Source organism: Leptopilina heterotoma, unplaced genomic scaffold (genome assembly GCF_015476425.1).
Source record: "Leptopilina heterotoma isolate Lh14 unplaced genomic scaffold, ASM1547642v1 Lhet_13, whole genome shotgun sequence".
NCBI lineage: Eukaryota > Metazoa > Arthropoda > Insecta > Hymenoptera > Figitidae > Leptopilina > Leptopilina heterotoma.
Window position 1 is genome coordinate 1,915,570 of NW_025110848.1, and position 26,932 is coordinate 1,942,501.

Sequence of the window (26,932 nt, forward strand, 5' to 3'; positions counted from 1 at the left end):
GAACTGCAAAAAGCAGGCAAAAGATTGAAAACAGGCAAGGCGCCTGGAATCGATGGGATAAGTAACGAGATCCTAAAGTTGGTAATCGACACTTTACCCCAGATTCTGCTTCGATGCTTCAATCTTTGCCTTGAGAGAGGAGAGTTCTTCCGCGACTGGAAGCGACAGAGGTTAGTCCTCCTAAGGAAAGGTGAAAAACCTCTAGATAAGGTTTCATCGTACAGGCCTATATGCCTGCTAGATACGATGGGTAAACTTCTAGAGGATATGGTTCTGCAGAGAATGCAAGGCCACTTGACCGAAGAGAATCGTCTGTCCGATCACCAATTTGGTTTCCGTAAAGGCAAGTCCACAGTTGATGCCATCCAGGCAGTTGTGGACATAGCCAAAGCAGGAAAAAACAAATTGGGACCTGGGAAAAAGAAGAGCTTCTGCGCGTTGGTAGCAATTGACATACGTAACGCGTTTAATTCCGCAAGATGGAAAGATCTCATCGAGTCGATGGAAAAGAAAAACATGCCGCCCTACTTGTTGCGGATAATGGATAATTATCTTAGCGACAGGTGGGTTATATATGAGGGAGACACCTGCACTCTCAAGGAAGAGATGCAGCGTGGGGCTCCTCAAGGCTCAAGGGTGGGTCCATTTGTATGGAATGTATCTTACGATGATTTTCTGCGAATGGATCTGCCCGAAGGTGCGGTGATCATCGGCTTTGCGGACGACGCATTATTCGTGTGCACTGCCGAAAGTGAGGAGGCTCTTAGGACATTGGTGAACGAATGTCTGCGACTAGCTAAAAGCTGGCTGGATACCAGAGGTCTTGAAATGGCCCTGGAAAAGACCGAGGCACTGCTGGTCACAGACAGACGTGGTCATGAGCTCCCACGAATCGTGATAGACGGATTTGAGGTCAAGTGGAGTAAGCAAATTAAATATCTTGGTGTGGAGTTAGATGGAAGGTTAAACTTCCACCACCACATGGCTACGGCGTCAAATAAGGCGATCGAGTGTGCGGCTAATCTTTCACGGCTAATGCCAAATGTTGGCGGACCCCGTGAACAAAAAAGAAGACTGGTGGCGAGTGTCGCCCACGCTAAAATGCTCTATGCAGCACCAGCGTGGGCCTTATCCCTGAGGAGTAAAAGATGTGTGACCATCTGTGAAAAGATACTGTCTGCGCAGAGATCGATAACAACGCGTATCATCTCTGCATATAAGACGGTATCTACGAGTGCTGTGCAGGTCCTTGCAAGTGTCCCGCCAGCAGATCTTTTGGCGAGGGAAAGGGAAGAAATGTTTCTCTTTTCTAAAGAAAGCAGTTCCTGGGATGAGGAATTAAGACCAAGCAAGGGCCTGATCCGCAAAGAAGCGAGGCACAGGCTCATAGAAAGATGGCAAGAAAGATGGGATGGTGAGGAAAAAGGTCGATGGACTTATCGCCTTATCCCGACACTCGCCACCTGGATAAATAGGAAACACGGTCAGGTTTCCTATTACTTGACTCAGGCGTTCACAGGTCACGGGTGTTTTAACTCGTACCTGTGTCGCTTTAAATTACGCGAGAACGAGGTGTGTGCATATTGCCAGTTCCCTGAGGACAACGCGGAGCACACCCTCTTCTCATGCAAGAAATGGGACTTGGAGAGGCGGGCCATGTTCGAAGGTGTAAACAGTCAAGTTACACCGGAGAACATGGTATCGCTGATGACCCAGTCAGAGGAGAATTGGCGGCAAGTCGAGAACTTCATAATCTCGGTTATGTCGAGGAAGGATCTCGACGGCCGCCAAAAAGCGTAATTTAAACAGCTTTTAATTTGTTTGTTTGTTTTTTATTAATTTATTTTGTGATTTATTTGTCCCTATACATTTTTTTTAATTTGTTTTGTTTTTTTTATTCATCTTTGTACAATTTTATGTTTTCAATATTTTATACGCGTTTATTTTTATTTTTTTTTATATATCCGTTTATAATTTTATCTTTTGACTTTTTAAACTTCTTAAAATTTTTGTTTTTTATTGTTGTTGTGCTGTTAATTCCGCTTTTATATTGAAATAGTTTTAAATTTTTTAACTATTGACGCAGGAGAACCGCAGACACAGAACAAAGTCGCAGCAGCGATAGAGTTGGAGCGCCTCCCTCGAAGGCTAAAGTCTTACGACAGTTCCGAGGGAGGGTAAAGGGCTCCAAAAGAAGGGTTACGGGTTTTAGTGGGTCGGGCTGGTAGTAGGTCGCCAGTTTATTAAATTTATTATAACATTTATTTATTTATCCTTTTTTTTAAATTCCCTTTTTTTTATTTTACCAACCCCACATAACCTTGGAGTGCGGAATCCAAGGTATCTGTAAACAGATTTCCCAAAATTCCCTAAGCAAAAAAAAAAAAAAAAAAAAGGTAATGATAATAATAATAATAATAATTTCACTATTAGTATTGACCCACTTTCTGTTATTAGGGACAATTTCGATATGAATAAATCTCTCCCTTTTCTTTTTCTCACTTTTCCTTGATATTTGTTGAAATTTCGACACATTGAGATAATTCTTTATTGTACTTTCGACTTATATATAAACTTTACGCCAGGAATTAGTCATGAGGCATAAATATTATGTCACGACACGTGTCCAATAATTCCTCGGATTTTATACAAGATATTCTACACTTAATCAATTCTGGATAATATATATAGAGTATTTTCAACGCTGTATTTTCAATTCGATCAACGAGGGGGTGTGATGCATGACTCTGAATATAAGAAGAGGCTTTACCTGCAGCACCACGTTCTGTAATACCAAGTGTAATAACGAACGTAGAGTACCACCTGCTGCTGGATCAATTATTTATCGTTGGAAGGGAATTGATGTATCTATATACATATATATCGACCAACTAAAACTCATATCGATTCCAATCACGGTACTCTTGAGCTAAATAAATAATTTTTTTTTCCTTTCTTTAAATTTTATACTCTATTTTTGAGAAAAAAAATTTTTTTTACTCTATTTTTTCATCTCTGTGTATATAGATTTTTAGAAGAATGTATTACACGTGGAGTGGGGAAAAAAAAGTTTACTCTCCAAGTGTTCGATATTCTATTTTAAGAGAGCGCGAAAAAGATTGGTAAATTAATTTTTCATCAAAAGAAAAAATTTTCAATGGAAACTATGTTTCATGTGTGTGTGTGTATGTAAACTGAAATTTCTGGGTTATGTAAGAAGCTCAGTTAGCGATGAAAATTTAATGCTGACTCGCCTCAGAGAGTTGAGTTAGGGGTCACGAAATTAACAAGAATAATAATCCCAGATGACGTAGAAAATTTATTAGTCTTGGGGCGTCATGTCAGATAGTGAGGGTATAAATTTTCAACGGATTTATTAGTTTTGTAAATTTGTAATTATTTTTGAATAATTTAATTATTAAAATTATTTTTAAAAAATATTTATTTGAAGTCCTTAAATAGTTATGAAAAGAAAGTACAACGTAGAAATAAATGTGTAAATTTTCAAAAGCCACTAAAAGTATAATAAAGTAATTTTAAACTCACCAAAGTATAATAAAGTCACAACCTATACAAGTTTCACGGTTGATATCCTTCGAGACGTTATCGGTGAAATAAAAATAAAAAAAAAAAGAAGGAAAAGAAAAAAGAAAATAGTGAAGTATTACTGTTAATATCTGAAAAGTATAAATTCAAGTGCGAGTGACTTTGCATGCAGAACTTTTATGCTTTCCTTAATAACAGAGAAACACAGGGTTTTATGATGCTTGGCGTGCAAGTCGGTCCCACGCCCCATCATAATACGACACACGATCATGATCACAATATGGTCTGGTTAACTTGTCGACCGATCAATACAGAATTAAGCTATTAAATACTCAAACTATGATATGCAACGCGATAACCTAAGAGATTCAAATTTAGAAAATGATAAAATGTCTATCACTGCGGAAGTATTTTCTCCAATTTCCCCTCTATTATCATTTTCGATTAAAATATAAAAATAATCTTTCGATTTAAACGGGGAAAAAATTGAACTGAAATTACATTCAAATTTCAGAAAGAGTTACTAAAAATATTATTTAATATTAATTTAGTGTATAAAAAATATCGAAAAAATAACAAAAAGCTTTTTTTTGTTTCTGTTTATTTTTGGGTAGAAATTCACAAAAATTTACAACAAAACGAAATGAGATTCGAAAATTTTAAAATACTAAAAAATCAAGTGAAATAATAAAATAATCCTTAGAAGATTATACCAAATTAAAAATAATTATTAAAAATAGTTAAAACTTAGTAGTAGGAGCAAAATTCGGGGCCAGGCAAAGTTTTTAAAAAGTGTAATTTTTGATATTAGTAGTACAAGTCAGTATTAGTCAGACTTTCCGAGTTTTTGTACTTTGACTAACTGTTACCAAAGTTTAATATTTTATTTTGTCGATCAAAATTTGTTTTTAAAAAACTAGATTTTTAATATGTGAAAAATGTTAAAACTTTGTTATTACTAGTGAAAAACAGTTCTAAATTTTTGTAATCTCAATGACTTTGTTTGCGTAGTTGAAGCAGAAGAAGTGATTTATAGTCAGACAATAATTTATTTCCGGAAAAAGCAGTTTCAGTCAGACCTTTAAATTTTCGTAAATTCCATTTCAGCAGTAAAAGACATTTTCAATCAGACTTTTCGAAAAAAATTTTTTTTAAACTTCTAGCATTTAAAAAAATTTTAACAGAAATTTATTACTAACAATTTTTTATAGAAAAATTCAAAACAAATACCGTCAAAAAAAAATTTTTTCAGTTTCTCTTTATTCTGTATGGTCAATATTTAAAATGTGAAGTAAAAAAAAATTTACAGTACACATCAAAATAGATTATGCAATTTTTTTTTTTTAGTTGCTGTTGTACGTTTATCTTTATTACTGTGATAACACTTTTTTTTAGTCAAAATTAGGTATATGGAGCAGTAAATTAATCGATAAAAGTTAAAAGAAATTGTTTATGCACTCGTGTTGTGAAAAAAAAGGAAAATAAAGGAAAAAATTGTTGAACAATACATAACAGTCATGTGCAGATTTTTTTTTTTGCTGCCAATCCGATAGAATATAACACGGATATAAATTTCTGATTGAATCGAATGCAATGGATACTAAAAACTAGGAAACCTAACGGAAATCGATAACCGTTAAGGTTTATTCTATGCCATTACTAGGTTTATTGCTTTTGAAAACTGAAAAGATCGTGGATTTTTGTTATACTTTTTTACAATATACATATACTATGTTTATATAATATCGATGTCACTTTATTCTCTTGTATCTTTTATATTGATAAAACATCTTTTTCTCTGTCAATTAACACTGACGTGAAAGGATCAAATTTTGAGCCTACAATAAATTTTACTTGACAATTATTTTTATCCCTCAGGATCAAAATCAGCTGGGGGGATAAAAATTTATTAGTGAAAAATTCTCATAAAGAAAATTTTGATCCTAAATGCGTAAAAGTGTAGATTTTTTTCGTTAAATAGGGGAACATAGTCAGGGTTGGACCACCCTTTGAACTTGGTTTACAACTTTTTTTAAATTATTTATATATTTATTTATAAACTGGTTGTCAAATTTAAGGGAGTCCAACCTTAACTAAGGTCCAACCCTGACTATGTTCAGACGACTAAAAAAAAAAACCGAATTGTAATTTTAATTTATCGAAAAAATTACATACTTCATGTAAATAAATATAATTTATTTTTATAAATAATAATATAATAGAATATAATAAAACCAAAAGTTGAAATTTTACTATATCTAGAATAAAATTTGTTTCCTTTTTTTGTTGACAGATATCGAGGCGATAAATATAACGACAGTAAATATACCAAAAGTGGTGAAAGCTGGAACTGATCAGCATGTTGTTCTTGATTGTGTCTACAATATGGGTAATTCACCAAAAACAGGCCTCGTAATTAAATGGTTTGTTAATCAAGATTTATTGTATCAATGGATACATGGGAACATGCCAATGGGCTCAGATGAATTTCAAAAATATATTGACGAATCATATAAGGCGAGCAGCGACCCAGATACAATGTATCGTGCTGTCAAGTTAGTTCGTCCGGGACATGAGCTTTCCGGTAACGTGAGATGTGTCATCTCTACGCAATACGATGAGGCTGATGCAAGCAGGAAAATGCTGGTTTACTGTGAGTATCCTGTGTCACTCAAGGAAAATGATATTCTCAACTGTATATTATTATACTAACGTGTATTCTAAATTGCAAATTTTAAGTGAAAAATTATAATTTCACTCACTTAAAATATTTGAAAATTATTTCACTGAAAAAAGTCTTTAGAACAAAACAGATAAAATTTAACAGATAAATTTAAAATGTATTATTTTTTTACTGATATTTATATTTGAATTTTTACAAATTTTCAAAAGCAATAGAAATATAAAAGGGGGTTTTAGGATATTAGTAGTAAAAGTCCATTATGGGTCAGACAAGCTGTTTCCAAGATATAAATTTTCTAATCAGTAGTATAAGTCAACATTATCAGTCAGACATTATAACTTTTCGTTTTTCTACTAATTGTAAATGATACAGAAAAAATTTGCAGTCAAACAGTATAATTCTCATTTGTAAAAAAAGTTTTTGAATTAGTAGGTAAATACAGTTAGAGTCAGACTCTAGAAAGTCTTGTAATTTTTTGTAACAGTAGCAAAAGAAAATTTCTGTCAGACTTCAAAGACGGAAATTTAGGTAATTAGTAGTTTTTGTTCATGCGCAGTAAATTTGATATTAGTTATAATAGTCAGTATAAAGTCAAGCAAAGTATTTAAAATGTACAAATTTTTCTATAAGTAGTAGAAGTCAATGTCGGTCAGACGTTTTAAATTCTTCGAATGTTAATAGCAGTAGTCAAAGTTTAATTCCTTCGGACAAAATATTTTTAATATTTCCAACAGTTGTAGAAACAAATTTTATTCGGACTTTTAAATCTGTTTGTAAGTCACTTTTTTTGTAAGTGGTAAAAGTCAAATTTTGGTCAGACGAAGTATTTTAAAAGCGTAATTTTGGATATTAGTAGTAATAGTCCATTATGGGTCAGACAAACTGATTTCAACACGTAAATGTTGAGTAGTAGTATATGTCAATATTAGTCAGCCGATTTAAGTGGATATAATTTTAAACAACAGTTGCAAAATTTATTTATTAGACTCTAATCATAATAGAAATGTGAAAATATTATTAAAATAAAAAATAAAATAAAATTCGTTTTAAAGATTCAATTATTTTCATGAATAATAAAATTTTCCATAGGATTGCAATTATTTTTAATACAATTTAAAATAAATTCCTCGAAAAATGTAATTATTGTCAAAAATTTTTACAAGAATTCAATTACATTTCACAAATAATGAAATTCTTCGCTGAAATTCAAATATTTTCAAAATCTACAATTTCAATAAAATTTCTTAAATTAATTCAATTAAATTTTTAAAAAAATGTAATAAAATGCATTGTAAGAAGTCAATTACTTTTATAAATAATAAAATTCTTCACAGGATTTCAATTATTTTTTATACAATTTTAAGTAAATTCTTCGAAAAATGTAATTATTTTCAAAAATATTCAAAATTCAATTATTTTTTAAAATTCATGTTATAATGGTTTTAATATTCAATTATTATGTAGAATTTTAAATGAAATTCAATTTTAAATCAATTTTTATTAGAAAATTCTACGAGAATTCAATTATTTAAATACAAAAATAAATAATTTATTGAATAAATACATGTTTTTCAAAATTAAATCATCATAAAGAATTTTATCAATAAATTTTTAAAGAATTTAATTTTTTCTTCCCTTGAAAAATTTTATTATAAAATAGTAGATATTGAAAATGATTGAATTGACGAAAATTTTTGAAAATAATTGAAATTTTGTCAATAATTTTATTAAAATTTTTGAAAATAATTTTATTTTGGAGAAGAATTTTATTATTTTTAAAGATAATTGAAATTTTGACGTGGCATTTTTAAAATTTTTTTAACATCAGACGTTCTAAATTTATTTAACATTAAAAACAATAGTCAAAGTATGTTAGTTTAAAAAGTAAAGAATTTTTATAATTGTAGAATTACTAGTAAAATTTAGTTTCAGTCTAACTTGGAGTAGTAAAATAAAAAGTATTTGTATATTGCAAAAGTAATTTTATTTTTAATTTTAATTTTAGTAGTAAACGAAAATTTTTTAAAGGTCAATTAGTACCTAGTTAGTGTCAGTATGAGAAAGGTAATATTGAATTAATTTTTTTCAGTTCAACATTAGCTTTTTTTGATGGTAGTGAAAATTAGTTTTTGTAGGACGTAAGAAATTTCGAAACTTTTTTCTAAGTAGTAAAAGTTAATTTATGCCCAGACGAAGTAATTTTTATAGTATTAGAATGTAGTCACATCATTCAGAGGTTAAAATTTTTTTAATTTAACTAACAGTTGTCAAAGTTTAATATTAGTTTTTTTAATTCCCAGATATAAAAATTAGTTTTCCCATAAGCTGGGAAATTTTAAAGCTTTGGTATCAGTAGTAAAAGTCAATTTGGTGTCAGACAATGTATTTCTAAAGTGTAAATTTTGATAGAAATATAGGAATAAGTCGATGTGAGTCGGACGAATTAAGCGAGTTTGTAAAAGTCAGTAACAGTCAGAGTACAAATTGATATTTTCTATTTTCATATTTTTCTAATTGTACTGAATTTCTAATTTAATTTCAATTAAAGTTTTACTCAATTTTCATATTATCTCTTTTGTTATTTTTTTTTTTTACTAATTTTAGATACTATTCATAAATGAGTGAAAAAAGGTAATTAATGAAATTTCTAAAGTAAGGAAATTGACATTAGAGTGTAACGAGTCATTTATGATGTTGTATTTGTTCTTCGTAAACTTTGTGGCAAAATGCATACACAGACGGAAGTTCAAAGCTCGTATATATTCTCTATAGAGGCATACACGACAGGACTCTCCGTGGTTTCGTCCACCAGTAGTAGGACATTCATCTCGCCTCATACTCGTGGTATAAATGTATATGTTCCCAACAAGATTGATTGACGGATGCAAAATATCACCGAGTAAAGTGAATGCCCACATCTGTCGCCTACAGCTTTCCTTTAATGTCACTATTACATCATTTCGAAATTCAAAAAAATCTCTTTTGACTCAAGTTTCAGTAAAATAAAAATAAGAATTCTCTCCCTTTTCTTTATCGTAAGGGAAAGGAAAGAAAAAAAATTCAAACAATTTTTTTTTCTTTTGTGAGAAAAAAATAAAAAAAGATGGTAAACTTGTTTGAAATAAATTTTTTTTCCTGGTTAGTTGATATAGTGATATCATGCTAATGGAAATCATATATAACTATATATGATTCCTAAGTAAAGAAGGTACGTTGCGGTCAGACACGATTGATTTTTTTTACCCGAAGGAACATTTCCGTAGAAAGTCAATTTAAGTAGTGAAGATACGTCACTGTCAGACATGCTTGGTTTTTTACCTGAACTAATATTTCAGTCGAAACAGTCTACTCAATTTAAGTAGTGTAGGTACGTTATTGTCAGACGCACGAGATTTATTGTTTTGAATCATTTTTTTACGATTATATTCATTCACGAAAAACTTTTACTGAAAGGGCAATCCCTTTTGGTAAATATATTAGGGAAAATAATAAAACAAGTAAATATTTATGTAATTTGCAGGATAATAATTTAAGTAGAATAGGGGCATTATAGTCAAACGTTTAAATTTTCTTGGTTTAGAATTATTTTTTACTGTTATTTTCTTAAACGAAACTTTTAACCTAATGGACTAATTGGATTTTTATTAAATGACTACACTTTTGATGCAAAATTTGAAAAATTTTACAAAACAAATTAAAAAGACAACAAAAAATAAAAATTCGAAATGAATAAAAATAATAATAATTTAAGTAGTATAAGTCTATTATAGTCAGACGTAGCTGTATTTTTAGAAGATTTTTATGTAGAGAACACTTTTGAAGCAAAGTTTGGGATGATTTTTTAGAAAAATTAAAATACTTGCCACATAAAAATTCCAAAAGTAAAAAAATAATAATTTAAGTAGTACAAGTCTGTTATAATCAGACGTAATTGTTTTTTATTAGATTTTTATTTCATAAATATACTTTTGAAGCAAAAATTGAAAAGTTTTACAAAAAAATAAAGGACAAGGAAAAATGGAAATTTTGAAAGTAGAAAAATATTAATTTAAGTAGTATAAGACGGTTATAGTCAGACGCTAGTGTTTTTTTAAAATTTTATGCAGAGAATATTTTTTAAGCAAAAATTAATTTGTTTTTTTTAGAAAAATTAAAATACTAGTCAAATGGAACTTACAAAAGTAGAAAAATAATAGTTTAAGTAGTACAAGTCGGTTATAGTCAGACGTAATTGGTTTTATTAGATTTTTATTTAATGAATTTACTTTTGGTGCAAAAGTTGAAAAGTATGACAAAAAAATTAATGGACAAGCAAAAATGGAAATTCTGAAAGTAGAAAAATATTAATTTAAGTAGTATACGACGGTTATAGTCAGACGCTAGTGTTTTTTTATAAAAATTTTATGCAGAAAATATTTTATAAGCAAAAATTAATTTGTTTTTTTAGAAAAATTAAAATACTAGTCAAATGGAACTTACAAAAGTAGAAAAATAATAGTTTAAGTAGTACAAGTCGGTTATAGTCAGACGTAATTTTTTTTCATTAGATTGTTATTTAATAAATTTACTTTTGAAGCAAAAGTTGAAAAAGATTACAAAAAAAAAAATTAAAGGACAAGGAAAGAAGAAAATTCTGAAAGTGGAAAAATATTAATTTAAGTAGTATACGACGGTTATAGTCAGACGCTAGTGTTTTTTTATTAAATTTTTGAGTAGTGAATATTTTTTAAGCAAAATTTAATTTGTTTTTTTTTTAGAAAAATTAAAATACTAGACAAATGAAACTTCCAAGAGTAGAAAAATAATAGTTTAAGTAGTAGAAGGTGGTTGTAGTCAGACGTCATTTTTTTATTAAATTTTTATTTAATGAATACACTTTTGATGCAAAATTTGAAAAGTTTTACAAAAAAATTAGAAGTCTAAGAAAATTGAAAATTCGAATAGTTGTAAAATTATAATTTAAGTAGTATAAGTACAGTATTCTCAGATAATATTTTTTAGGAATATTTCTATTTAAAAAATAATACTAAAGACAATTTGTATACGAATTTGAGAGAAATATGGAAATTTTATACGAATTCAATTTAAAGAGTATAAAAATAGTCATTTAAGTAGTTTAATTCGGCTATAGTCAGACACTTTTGTTTTATTAATTATATTTCAAAGCAATTAATACTTTTTATAGGAAACTTGAATTAAATGAAAAAAACTATTTCATAATTGGAAGCATAGAGACGTAGAGCAATAAAAGATTTAGGAACTAATAAGTAATTTAGATAGGTGTGAAGATAAAGTCATAAAAATTGATTTTATTAATTTGATTTCAATTCACTGAATACAATACTATTCAGTGAAGTTTTTTTCAAGAAATGAAATTAATAAAAGAAATAGATAAATAATAAAATAAAGTGTATGTAAAAGTAAGATTTGTAAAATTTAATAATTTAGAAAATAATAATAAATTAAGTAGTACAAATACGTCATTGTCAGACACACGAAATATAAAAAGAACTTTTTTCGCCTGTATAATAAATTATTACTACGTTCGAAAAATTTTACTTTACGAATTATCCACAAAAATTAATGGGACAACATTTTTCTTTTATTTTTCAGCTGCGGAGAAACTTTTGCGATTATCGCACTCGAGCATTGATCCAGAAACGAATCAAGTCACAGTTAGCTGTAGAGCCGAAGACATGTTTCCAAAACCAACTATCATCATTAGACAAGACAAGTAAATTTTCCATTTATCTTTTATTTTCTTATTAATGAATTTAAAAACAATTTAAAAACAATTTAGAAACATGTTTAAAATAATTTATAAATAATTTTAAAATAATTTATAAAATATATATTTATAAATGATTTATTCGCATAAATATGTTATTATTAAATATATTTATTTAACTCAAAATTGTCTAGTTAATGTTTTTTACTCACCGGTTTATAAAGATACTTCGCCTTAAATAACCGAATGCCAGACTTACCTGGAAAAAAATATATTAATAATTAATAATATTAATATTAATTAATAAATTTATTCATATAAAGAAATCTATTTTAATAAAGATTCCAATAATCAACCACTTTTTTTTAAATATAATTAATTAATAGAATTATAAATAGACTTTCGTCTTTTTTATTCCAATACGGATTTATTAATTGTAAAATTAAATTATAAATTATAATTTTAAATCCATTCACTCTAAATTAAATTCAAAAAGAGAGAAAGAAAAAAAAATCAGTAATTCTGATTTATTCAGTCATAAAATATATGAATCCTTTCGATTTATTGCTATCTTAATATAGGTACAAAGTTTCATAACAAAAGTCTTCCCTCTTCAATTAAGAATTCATTATTTACACACAGAATTATCGAAGCTGTCGATTATTAGATGTAAATCAAAAGGAATTATATAACTTTAATAATACCACAGGGAAAATTTAATTGACTTCATTATAAAGACTTAAAAACTATTACTATATATATAATAATTAATAACTCAATTAAGAAACTGACATTCGAGACAAGATCGTTCAAATAAATTAAAAAAAGAAAAGAAAAGGAAAAAAACATTTTCCCCTTTTATAGATGGAGAAAAATGATCTCAAGATGATATAAAAATGAAATAGTGGCACTTCTGTCCGCGGGGGCTGAAAAAGTTGTCGCCTATGTAAAAATTGAATGCACTGTCCCATGAAAAATCAGCCTCTTAAACTTTTTCCCTAAGTTACATAAAAATAGAAATTTCTCTCTGGATGCATTTTTCATTCTTGTCTTTTCCATTCCTACAATATCTATAGTGTTTTTTTTCTCTCTCGCAAATTTTTTTATTTCTCAACGTTCTTTTTTTTCTCTTTCTTTTTTGCTTCTCTTCACATCAAAAAAAAAAAAAAAAAAAAAAAATGTAATCTTTTCTTTTTTGTTTCAGAGAGCCAATAATGGATCTAAAAGTGAACTACAAAAATAATACTGATGGTAAAATCAGTGTTGAAGCAATTGGTGTTTTAGATATTGATAAATTACAACTGCCAATAATTTTACAATGTGAGGTCCTCATTCCAGAGGCAAATTATTCTTCCGTTCAAGAATACATTTACAATGGTGATTAATATAAATTGGATTTTTTTCCTAATATGCGATTTTTCTTTAATTTGACTTCCAATTATTTGAGGAAAAAAGAAAATAAATTTAAAATTTTTAATAGATTTCGAAATGTTACCAAATTAATTAGGATTATTTAATAACATAATGTTTCAATATTTTAAAACTAATTTTTAATATTTTAATTGCATGGTAATTTCTAAACTATCAATAATTAATAATGTTTTAATCTTTTAATAAATAAATGTTTTTTTTTCCAATCTATAATATAGTTTTTAATGTAATAAATGATAATTTCTGTTTGAATAATAAACAATTATTAATGTTTGAAAAATTGATTAATAGGTTTTAGTGTTTTAATTATTCCAAAATAATAATTTTTAATATTCCATTAAATAATAATTTTCAATATTCCACTAAATAATAATTTTTAATGTTTTAATAAATATAAATTTCTAATGTTATAATAATTAAAAAATAATTTTGAGTATTTGAATATTTTTGAATAATAATATTCATCCTTTTTGATTAGATATTTAAGTAGTCATTTTTCATATTTGAATTATTAAATAGTATTTATTTCAATAAATAATTTTTAATGTTTCAATAAATAATTTTTAATGTTTTAATAAATAATTTTTAATACTTCAATAAATAATAAGCAGTTTAATTTTTCAATAAATAATCATTTTTAGCATTCCAATAATTGGATAACAGTTTACAATGTTTATTTACTCAACAGTAATTTTTAGTCTGGCAGCAAAAAAATACCTTTTAAAGAAAAAAATCGATGGAAATAATTAGTTTTTAATTGATCACAAATTGACATTTTCATTTATTGTTTCCTTTTTTCGAATAGTGGGGCCAAAGGGGAAAAATGGCAATTTTCTTTGAAAATTTCAGTTGGCCGCGTGATTTAGCGAACACTGAAAAATAAAGCAGTGGTAGGTTTACCAGATCGTAAAAATGTCCGCAAAGTAAAACATGTTTCTGGAGTCAAAGCATAGTATGCTTGCACGACCGGCGCCTGCCACACCACTTTCATCGTTGCACAAGTGTATTTGTGTTGTGCGGTTTCTCCCCTTCCCCCCTTCTTTCTATATATACATATATATATTCCCTAAATACATGCATCATATATATATATACACATACACATGAAATGTTCGATTACTTTAAAGCTCTGACACAGATATTTTTTTTGCAGCAAAACTTGTCTTGTTTCCATATCCAAAAATTTAATTAGATATTGTTTCTTTTTTTACGACAATAAATTTTTCAAGCGTCATGAGTTTTTAATTCTTCTTTTTTTTTGTAAAAACTTTTTTATTGCTATTATATTTAATGACTTTAACGACGACGTTCAATTGTTGTTTTCCGCTTTTTTTTTTCTTCTCTCGACCAATCTTTCTTTTTATGCTATAAATTTTTATGAGGAATAATTTCTCACTCGCTACCAAAGTAAATTGCTGCAATTCTGCGCCAAACTGAGGCTCATTAATGTTATAAAATAATTTTTTTTCGGGGTAAATTTTTAATCGCAGCAATGCAGAAAAATGAAAATATAGAGTAAAATACTTATTTGAATTTTGTTAAGGGTTAATAAATATTACCAATATTTTATTGGTGGAAAAAATATTTTTAATAATATTATTTACTACTGCAATTATTTTTTAATATAGTGTTAATTTTTTGTTTATTATTTATTAATTGTTTATTCATTATTTATGAATTATTTGTTAATTATTTATTAATATTTATTAATATTTATTAATATTTATTAATTATTTGTTAGTTATCAATTATTTATTAATTCTAAATTATTTATTAACTATTTTTATATTTAACTATTTATTATAATTCGATATATATTTAATTATATAATTTATTATAATTAATTAATTTGATATTGTTGAAAAAGGTTTTTTCTATTTCTTTTTATAAAATTTATTTTGACAGAAAAATGAAAAATCTGTATTCTCCGGTGTAATTTCTTGGGAAAAAAAGAGAAAAAAAATCTGATTTTGATTTTCTCTCGGAAAATATTTGATATAAAGTGATAAACGTAAGGTACTGCTTAATTTTGTGCTTAGCTTTTTTTTTTTGTTCACATGTCCCGAAACATAGAACGTTCCCATAGGTCATTAACCACAATGACGAAATGGAAACCCAAGGGAAATTAGCCTTCGCTGCTCTGTCCTTTAGTAAGAAGAATGTTGAAATACCGTAAAATGACATTAATTCAATTCTTTCACTATAAAAAAAATATACCTACACTTGTTCCCAAGGCGATTTAACATTGCCTCAAATATTTGTATTAAACAAAATTAATTTACAAACCGAAAATTCATTATTGCATTTTAAAAATAATTTCCAAATTTTCCCCTTATTAAAATTATAAAAAATATTTATAATTTAAAAAAAAAATTTTTTTTCAAGAAACAGAATATTTATAATAAATATAAACAATTTCCCCCCCCCCCAAAAAAAAGGAAAAACTAATTTTTTTCTTCTCTATCACTTTGTTTACAGGCGCTGCCATATTGAGGTCGTCATTTTTATTAATCGTCATTGGTTATCTAATCACCAGGAGACAATAACATAAATTACAAATTCTTAGTGTAAATTAATTTTTTTTTTCCATAAAAAAAAGAAAATTTTGTATAATGCAATAATTACGTTTCGCACCATCTTTACAAAAAAAAAAGATATAGCAAAGCAATTCTTTCAAATTTGAATAAACTTTTGTAAAACATTTTCCTAAACTAAAAACTAAAATAATTTGATGAAATTTTAAAGAAATTCAAATTATAAATGTCTACCATTTTATAAACAAAAAAAAATTTATTGAATAACTCTAAAAAATTGTTATCAAATATGTCAGTAATATTAACGTTGTCGTTTTAAAGTGTTATTGCATTTTTATTTACAAAAAAAGCAAACGAGCAAAATGAAAGAAAAAACAATGTTATAAAATATATAAATATAGAAAAAAACAACTTGTGCATGTCACAATGCTTAAATTATAACAATTTGCGCAAAAGAAAATTATTTAATTTGTAGCTTGCTTTTTATTAAATTATTACTAATATATTATAATTATATATTAATTGTATATTAATTGCAAATTAATTATATATTATATATTAATTATTTATTAATTATATAATATATATTAATTATTCATTACTTATATATTAAATATTAATTATTCATTAATTTTATAATAAATATTACTCGTTCATTAATTATTTATTATAAATAAAAATAATTAATATTTCATATATATTGTCTCAGACTTGTGATTTCAAATAAAAGTGAAATCAAACCGCAATAAATTGAAATCAGAAGTCTAATTATATTTATAATCAGTCAAAAGTGCCTAAGCTTATTGCCTAAGCCTAAACGGTGTAATTACCTATAATTGCAAAATTTTTCATAAGTCCGCACATGAAATTTATTTTGCAAATAAAAAGAAAATTCCTTCTTTTCAAAATGCACAATTTTTTGGGAATAAATTAAAAAATTTAGTGAGTAAATATTTCATATGATTTCATGTGATTTTTGTAAATAAATTTTTTCATTGTAATATTATATTAAATTACTCTCGATGACATGCAGACAATAAGACCATGAAAAAAAAACATTGTACTATTATAAATATTTCAAAATTTGTCATTAAAAAAAAAAAATTCCATTAATTGCTGCATTTTTATCATATCATCGATAAAAAAAAATTATTTCTGTATATTTTTATTTTATAAATAATTTCTATATATAATTTTTATAATTTCTATAAATAATTTTTATAAATAATTTTTATAAATAATTTTTATAATTTTAATAAATAATTTTTCAGAATAAATTTTTTTTTTAGTCACTTTTATTTTTATCTAAAACAAGTTCCTTACGCGTATTTTCATTTTCAGTTAGCGATATGTGTCTAGATAAATTTTCAAATAGTCATTGTACAAACAAAACAAAAAAAAGAAGAAGAAATCATAACTGTCTATAATTGTCCAAAAAAAAAAAAAATGTCGATCTTAATTATTTAGGATGAAGAAAGAAAAAACGAAAATATAATTACGATGTGTATATATAATTATAATAAAATACTAAATATGGACACAATTTTAATAATATATTAAAATATTTGTGAATGTATCGGTGAGTGAAAGAATCGAAGTTCTGGTGCAGGGTACATACGTTTATAAAAAATAAATCTGCTATAAATAAATGTTTAAGGCTTTCAAATTTCATCTATAAAGTGACTGCAATGGTCAACCTGACGTAAAAAAAATAAAAATAAATTATAAAAATTTTTGATCGTGAGAAAATGTATAAAATACTGATGTGTAATTATAATAGTGTTTAAGAGAGTGATGAGCAGAGAAAAAAAAGATTCAATATTATGTACCCTTTATTATAAATAATGAATTTTGTTGTATAGAGTTCAATATGGTGTTCTATTTATTTAAGGAGTAAATAAATTTATCCTGTTTATATAACAATTGTTTGGGTTTTTTTTACAAAAATTCTTTTTTTCAAATTATTCCCAAAAATAATTTAATTTATTTTTTATGTTAACTTTAAAATCATATTTTTTCTTCTTTATTTAAATAAAAAATATTTTTTTATTTAATTAAAAAATAATTTTGTTATTTAATTAAAAAATAATTTTATCCACTTTTTTCTATTAAATTGAAAAATAATTTTATTATCTTCTTTTTATATTTAGTTCAAAATACGAATTTATTTAAATAAATTAAATTCGTTATAATTTTATATTATTCGCCAATTTAATATTTTTGTCCAGAGGAGAATACGATTTTTTAAATCATAATAAAATAGAAGAAAAACATTTTAATATATAATTGAAATGTCTGTTTAAAATTGTAAAGCATAAAATTGGTTTTTATATTCGCAAACGAAGATTTATTTTGCTGTGCGACTTTTATGGAGATTTAACGTTGAGTGCGTTGGACAAAAAAAGAGAGAGAATTTGAGAAAAAAAAATTGAATTCTCAGTAGTGCGTAAAATGAATCTTTTTATGATGAAAAAATAGAAGGAAAAAAAAACAGCAAAATAAAAAATAACTCCATGTATTATCGTTTATAAAAAAAGATTTTCATTATCTTGAGTATTATAATCATCTCGTTTCTTCTACTAAAATGTCACAAATTCTTTTGAATATTATACCACAGGAGAAGAGAAGCAGAGAAAAACACATAATATACAAACAAGGTAACATTTTCTTATTTTTCTTCTTATACGAGAATTTTTATCCTTTTTTTTCCCTCCTTTTTCTCTTCTCCCATTTTTTTCACGAGAGAAAAAGAGAGAAACTCACAGAAATTCGTCAGAATTTCATGAAACAATTTCAAAGAACGTCAACAGTGTTATAAAATTTTTCTCTCTATTCTTCTTACTTCAGGAGATTGTAATTCACACGAGAGAACATACATATTTCCTATAGCAATAAATGCATTTAAGTTTTTTTTTCCTCTTTTTTGAAATTATAAACTCTTTTAATTATTTTCAACTTGTTATATATCAAACAGAAACATTAATTAGAAAATATATTATTTGCGCATATAAAAGTAGAAGGGAAATTTAAAAGAAAAACTAAATTATTTTCTCATTAACATCAAAGAAACAATTTCATTGCTATATTACTGTGAAGAGATTGCATCATTCCTCTAATTAATCATTTTTTTTGTATCTTTCTTCTTGATACAAATGGATTTTAATTAACAAGATATTGTAAAAGTGTATTATTGCTAATTTTCATTACATTCATTTTGTAATGTTTTCTTTTATTCCATTTTTATCATATAACTGTAAAATATTGTTTCGTAATCATTAAAATTTCACAAAGTATTTTTGTTTCTTTTTGTTAAACTATTCAATTGAATAAACGGACAGCAAAGAAAAAGTTTTTTTTGTACAAAAATTAATAAATATAATGAAATTTAATAACATGACAAGAAAAATTATTTTATTATAATTATTATTATTTATTATTTTATTATTATTATTATTATTATTATTTTATTATTTTTATTATTTTTATTATTTTTATTATTTTTATTATATTTATTATTTTTATTATTTTTATTATATTATATTGTCGGAAAATTTATAGTAAATTAAAACAAAATACTATAAAAAATAGTGAATAATTTATAAAATTTTTAAAAAATGGCAATAATATTCTGAATTAAAGTTTTTATTATAAAAAAAGGAACATAATGGCAGAAGATAATTTGACATTCTGGCCGCAAGCTATGTTGGCTATTTAGTGCAAAGCGGTATTTTAACAGAGAGTACAGAGGCAATTTATAATGTCATGCAAATATGTGAAAGGAATTTTAACATGTTGTTTGAGATCGAAATAATCAATTAATTTATTATGATTTTTAAAATTAACAAGCAATTGGAGAGTGACATTTTATTAAAGTTAATTTTCACTATATATTATAAAATACAGTATTTCATTAATCAATAAACGTTTAAGTGTCACACAAGCTTCTTTTTTTTATTACTCTCTATACGCGCATTTAATTGTAAAACTCTATTTGGAAATTGAAAGATTTTAAATAAAATTTTATTGACCTGTAAAACTCTTCTCTCGCATCACAAAATGAAATAAGATATCACACTATTACTGTTTTTCGATTCCCTTTTTATTTTGTCAAACTTTCATTTATTTTAAGCTGAACGCGAAAAAAAAGTTTTAATATTTAAAAATAATGTGATTTTCAAAAATCACTTTCTTTTCAAATGTTATATATTCAATAGAAATAAAAATAAATATAGAATATTTTTTACTAAAAATATTTTCAGTAAACATAAAAAAAATTGTTTGAAATTTTTTTTCGATAAAGAAATAGGTACATTTTGTCAATTCCTTTTTCGATTTTCATTTACTTTGGAAATGGAGAAAAAAAGTTGTTTATATTTTTTTTCTTATTTGCATATAACCAAAATATGTCAAAATGTTAATAAGCTCGGGGAGAGAGGGAAGGAGGGAAAATAAACTAAACATGTCGTTTCGTTGGCAGTTGTCTGATTTGTAGTTATATGGCATGCTTGTTGAGTAGAAACTGCCTTCATGCGCCGACTATAAAATATTCTCAAGCTTTACTTTAAAGGGGATGCTCAGAATGCTGACTATAAATGAACCACCTCAAAGTAAGAGAACTACGTGGAAAATAATAAAAAAAATATACATATAATATTTATACAATAAAATGAAAGAAAAATGAATTTTATTTCAACCCCTCCATTAAAAATCATACCAAGAAACAATTCTTATGAATAAAAAAAAAATCGACTCCTTATTACATTTATTTAATATAATTGTACTTTTTTACAATAAAAAACAATTTTTTTTGCAATCAAAAAATGTATTTTATTCAAATAATCGATTACTTTTCTATTGACAAATAAACATTTGCTTGAATCAAATAATTTTGATTTAAATCAATTAAATTATAATTAAACCTATAATTTTAGTATTTGAAGCAAATACCAATTAATTGACTGAAATAAAAATTATTTGATTTAACTAAATATTTAATTGATAATAGTCAAGTAATTAATTATTCAAATCAAATAAATTTTTCCCCAGTGAAAACTGCTTAGAAAAAGAATGTGTTTAATAGTTCTTTTATTATATTTTAATATTTAAAACATTAAAAAGAATAATACGATACGAATCAAAATTCTCTAATTAATTGATGTTTGATTAAAATAAACAAGAAAAAATGTACATTAAAAAAAATACTTTTTCGTTGAAAAAGTTTTCTATATAAAAAGAAAAAAAAATTTCTTTAATTGCAAAAAGAAATTAAACTTTTTCAAATAACGAACAGAAATTCATTAAAATAAAAGTTTGAAATATATATTTTTTTCAGCTAGAACCTTCAAAGTGAAAACTAGATTACATTCTTTTATCTTTTCAAATAAAAAGAAAGATAAAATTTAATCTTTCTTACAGATAGAGAAAATGGTAAATTTCTCTTATCTTTCTCTCTCTCTCTCTTTTTCACAGAAAAACAACAAAAAGCGACAGTGAACCTTTTACTTTCTTAAAATTAAATAAATAAATTTAGAAATAAACAAAAATAATATTTTATAATATAATATAAAATAGTAAAATATACTAAATTATAATTTAAATGTCCTTTCTTATTTTTTCTAATTTCTAATTTATTAATTAATTTGTAACTTAAATTCTCGAATTACAAATTACAAAATAATAATAACAATTTGATTCCCCAAAGCAGGGATTTAGGATTTAATTCCAAATCGAAAAACAATTAAAAAAAGTAATAGAAAAGAAAATTTAATATTATTAATTTACATAATTGTTTTTGTAAATTTATTTATTCGAACATACTAGAATATTTCTCATGTGGAGAATAGTAAAAATTCCCAACCAGAATTACGATGAAATTCCAGACAGTTTAAATTTAACTACGAGAGTAGTAAAAGTTACTTTATTCCCTTTTTCCAGGTAGGAATGATGATTCAAAAAAATTTTCCATCTTCTCTCAATTCTCTGAGAGACACCTTCTTTTTTTTACTCTCTCACTATAAAAAGAACAATTTTTCTCTCTTTCTCTTTTGGTTAAAATAAAATTAGAAAGACGGAGAGAGAACTCGTTTATATAAAACACATTTTCATTAAAAGCAACATTCTTTTGATCTTGGACACATAGAATTAGCAGTATCTTATCCTCCGGATAGTGTATAGTCTTATACTATGTAAATTTATACACTATTGCAGCCGCTTCGCAATTCTCATCGCAGTGAAATTACCCTGTCCGATAAATTGGCGAAAAGGTGTTTAAATTAAAGAGCTCAGGATGTTTACAGTGTGGGTCAACCCTCTCACTAAGCAAATTGTTCTCATTCCCTATTATCTACTTGCAGGAACGAATAAACTTGCCTGAAGTAAATCGTATCGTGCGTATATTAAATTCATTTCTTCTTTACCGCAGTGAAGAGAAATAAGAAAAGAGCTTTTTTCTTGTTAATAAAAGTTTCTTTTTTATTAAATTGAACTTTAATTTCCGAGTTTATTATTTATTCAAATTTTAGGAAAATATAATAAATAAATTAAATTTAATTAAGTATACGTTTAATTCAATTATAAAATATATTTAATTCGAACATATTTCTTTTGTTGGCTACTTATTTTTGAATTAAAAAAAAATTTTTTTCTCAGTGACAGTAAATTAATTTTTACTACTTGTAGAACTAAACTAAAAAAAATAACAAATATTTGTCTAAGTAAATTGATTTCTTCATTGAATAATAGAAATTCTGTCTGACTAAATTGATTTTTACTACTTAAATCTATAAATTTATAGAATAAAAAATATTTGTCTGACTAAATTGAATTTTACTACTTAAAAAATTAAATTAAAGAACTGAATAACAAATATTTTGTCTGACTAAATTGATTCTTACTACTTAAATCTATAAATTTATAGAATAAAAAATATTTGTCTGACTAAATTGAGTTTTACTACTTAAAAAATTTAATTAAAGAACTGAATAACAAATATTTTGTCTGATTTAATGGATTTTTATTACTTAAAATTAGGTTCATTGAATAATAGAAATTCTGTCTGACTAAACTGATTCTTACTACTTAAATCTATAAATTTATAGAATAAAAAATATTTGTCTGACTAAATGTATTTTTACTTACTTAAAATTAAATTCAATGAATAATAAAATTTCTGTATGACTAAATTGATTTTTACTACTTAAATCTATAAATTTTTGGGAATGTAAATATTTGTCCGACTGAATTGAGTTTTACTACTTTCAAAACTAAACTCAAGAATAATAAAAAGTCTTTTTCACTATTTACTACTTAAAGCTATAAATTTAAAGAATAAAATTCATCTGTCTGACTAAATAGACATTTTCTACTTAAAATAAAACCTAAAAAATAAAAGATGTTTTGTATGAGTAGAAAATTTTAATATACTTTTAAAACTGAACTCAAACTTAAGGAAAAATTCTGTCTGACTATAAATTGATGATTACTACTTTAGAGAAATTACAAATGATTGCAAAATTCAATTATTTTCAAAAGTAATAAAATTCTTTGCAGAAATTCAATTCTGTTAAAATATTTTAAAAATTCTCGTCAAAATTTCAATTATCTTTATAAATAATAAAAGTCTTCTCCAAAATTCAATTATTTTCAAAAATTTTCCTCAATTTAATGATTTTCATTATCAATTATTTTCATAAAACAGTAAAAATTTCACAGAAATTTAACTATTTATAAATTTTTTCTAAATTTCTTCGTAATATAATTCAATTATTTTTATAAATAGTAACATTTTTACAGGGATTCAACTATTTTTCTAAATAATAAAATTTCTTTTTAGGAATTTAATTTTTTTTCATAAATATAGTCAAACTCATCGAAGAATTTTAATTATTTTTAATAAAATTTTAATCGAATTCCTCGATAAATATAATTATTAATAAAATTCGTCAAACGAATTCAATTATTTGAAAAATTGTTAATTAAATAATTCTTTATGAGAATTCAATTTTAAGAAACATTCAAATATAATATAATAAATTATTTTTTCTATTTAAATACCTAATTGAATTCTAATAGAATTTTATAATAAAAAATGATTTAAAAATGAATTTCAGGTAAGAACAAAGAATTTGAAAATTCTCAAAAAACTATTTCGAAAATTATTGAAAATAATGGAACTATAGAAAAATTTTAGTTAACACTAAAAAAAAATTAATTTTGCAGAAGTTACAAATTATTGCAGAAATTTAATAGTTTTCAAGAGTTATAAAATCCTTCGCAGAAATTTAATTCTGTTAAAAAATAGTAAAATTCTTCTTAGGAATTCAATTATTTTCATAAATAATAAAACTCAATGCAGAATTTCAATTATTTTTAATACAATTTTAATCAAATTTCTCGATAAATGTAATTTTTATTATAAATTTTATTAAAATTCGTTCAACGAATTCAATTATTTACAAATTTGTTGAGTAAATTTTTTATAAGAATTCAAGTTTAAGAAACATTCAAATATACCATAAATTATTTTTTGTATTTAAATAATTGAATTTTAATAGTATTTTATAATTAAAATTGATTTAAAAATGAATTTCCGTTATAAACAAAGAATTTGAAAATTCTCAAAAAACTATTGCGAAAATTATTAAAAATAATGGAATTATAGAAAAATTTTAGTTAACACTGAAAAAAAATTAATTTTGCAGAAGTTACAAATTATTGCAGAAATTCAATAGTTTTTAAGAGTAATAAAATCCTTCATAGAAATAGAATTATTTTCAATAATAGTGAAATTCTTCTTAGGAATTCAATTATTTTCATAAATAATAAAACTCAATGCAGAATTTCAATTATTTTTAATACAATTTTAATCGAATTTCTCGGAAAATGTAATTATTTTTAAAAATTTTATTAAAAATCGTCGACAGATTTCAATTATTTAAAAATATGTTGAAAAAATTCTTTATGAGAATTTGAATTTTAAGAAACATTCAATTGTTCAAAAAATTATTTATTTTTGTATTTAAATAATTGAATTCTAGAAGAAGTTTCTAATAAAAATTGATTTAAAAATGAATTTCAGGCAACATTTTAGATTTATATATAATAGTTGAATATTGAAAGCAATATAGCGGGAACTTTTAGGAAAAATTGAATTTTGAAATTATTTTTTTTGTTGAAAAAGTGTAATTGAATTTCTTTTATATTATTTGAAGTTCTTATTTTCTAATATATATTTAATTGAAGAATTTAGGAATAATTGAAATTTGTAAAATTGAATATTATAAATAAATAGATTTGAAAAATTGTCGAAGTATTTTTTTGAAAACTAATTGATTTAAAGAAAAATTTTATTGAAAAATTCTTAAAAATAATAATTGAATTGAAATGATGAAAATAATTTTGAAGAAGTACAATATTCTTATAATATAAAATAATGATTTTATCAATCTGACATTTTTAATTAATATAAAACATGAAGAAATCGATCACTCCGAGTCGAAGACTCGGAGTTATCGATATCTTCATGTTTTATAGTTATGAAAAATTTATATAATACTTTTAAGTAAAATCTTCTCTTATTTCTTTTCTTATTTTCTCTTAGACTGATTATATTTTTTTCATTAATTGATCTGTAATTTTTCATTTTTAGTCCGTAAAATCCGTACTTTTAAATACTTTCACTGACATATTTTTAGAAAAATATTTATTTTACAGAAATTTTTATAATTTTTATGACTTACTATGTGTGACTATGACTATAGTAAATTTAGTAAATAATAAAATAATAGTAATTTAGTAAATTTAAATTTTGAAATGTTAGAAGGAAAATTCTTCTTGAAAATCACTTTTTCCAAATGTATTCGTTTTTATTATTATTTTATTCGACAAAAATTAAGGTCCTTGAAAAAAATACCGAAATTATTATTATTTTATAAAAATTTGAAGAAAAGTTTTTCTATTTGAATATTTAGAAAACGTAAGAGAGAAAAAGAAGAAAGGGGGGAAGAAAGGAGGGAGAAAGAGAGGAGACGTCAACAAAGAGAAATCGTCAAATGTAATTTTCGGGATAATCGTGACGATTATCGGTAGTGTGCTTAGTCGCAAGCAAAACTGATAGTACCCAGCACGCGTGACAAGATTGCCAGCGAGGAATTAATGCTTTTGGTGATAAAGATCGGACGTTGAGGTTTATCTATGTATTTCCTTGTCCCAAGCGTCCTACCCAACTTCCCTCCCCCCCCCTTTGCCCCCCTTTGCCCCCCTTTCTCCCTTGCACATGATGCTCATTGAAGATTGCATGCATACCGCGCATAAAGTCGTAGAATGGATGTGTGCCAACGAATGGATATACATAAGTAAGATCTGCGGTACTTTTAATTAATGAGTATTTCTTCCTATATCTTCTTTCTCTATTAAAAGATCCGTTAAAATGCACGTGAGAGAATTCGTTACTCTCTCTCTCTCTCTCTCTTTTTACTACATATATATATATATATGTATCTAATGTCCGACTAAATGTGTGAGCTTTTAGATTTGCAAACCGTGTAATCCTCCTCATCCTGTTCACGTGAGTGACTGGTTAAGGTTCACCGCAAGGGATAATGATTTCAAAGCTGCACTTTAATGTCTTCATTACCACACACCGACGAAATGAAATTACGAATGTGTATAAGTATGTTTTGAAGATTACGTATTACTTGAATGCTACGATAAGTACATTTTCAAATCTTTGAATTAATCAGTTTAATTCTTGTATAAATTTGATAATAGTGGTGAAAGTCAGTTTTGGTTGGACGAGATATAAATTTTGTTCTCGTTTTCAGTGGTGAGAGGCGAGTTTAGTCAGACTAAAGGTATTATTTACAGTTTAAATTATTAAAGGTGGAAAGTAATTAGTGGATAATTCATGAAAATTTTATAACAGTAGTAGAGATCACTTTTAGTCAGACTTCTTTTTTTTTGATTTAAGTAGAAAAAGCAATTTTAGTCAGACAAACTCTTTTTTATTCATCA

At 25.3% G+C, this 26,932-nt stretch overlaps 1 protein-coding gene across 1 annotated transcript in view; it reads left to right on the plus strand.

Moving 5' to 3' along the window:
* The window catches only part of LOC122512910, a 43,147-nt gene extending 26,760 nt beyond the window's left edge, over positions 1-16,387 (plus strand). Inside the window, exons 2-5 of the mRNA XM_043629055.1 lie at positions 5,840-6,199; positions 11,843-11,963; positions 13,162-13,334; positions 15,867-16,387. Of these exons, the coding sequence (XP_043484990.1) occupies positions 5,840-6,199; positions 11,843-11,963; positions 13,162-13,334; positions 15,867-15,934 (722 nt within the window). The 3' untranslated portion in view covers positions 15,935-16,387. The remainder of the gene's footprint in view (positions 1-5,839; positions 6,200-11,842; positions 11,964-13,161; positions 13,335-15,866) is intronic.
* Positions 16,388-26,932: the final 10,545 nt, after the last annotated feature.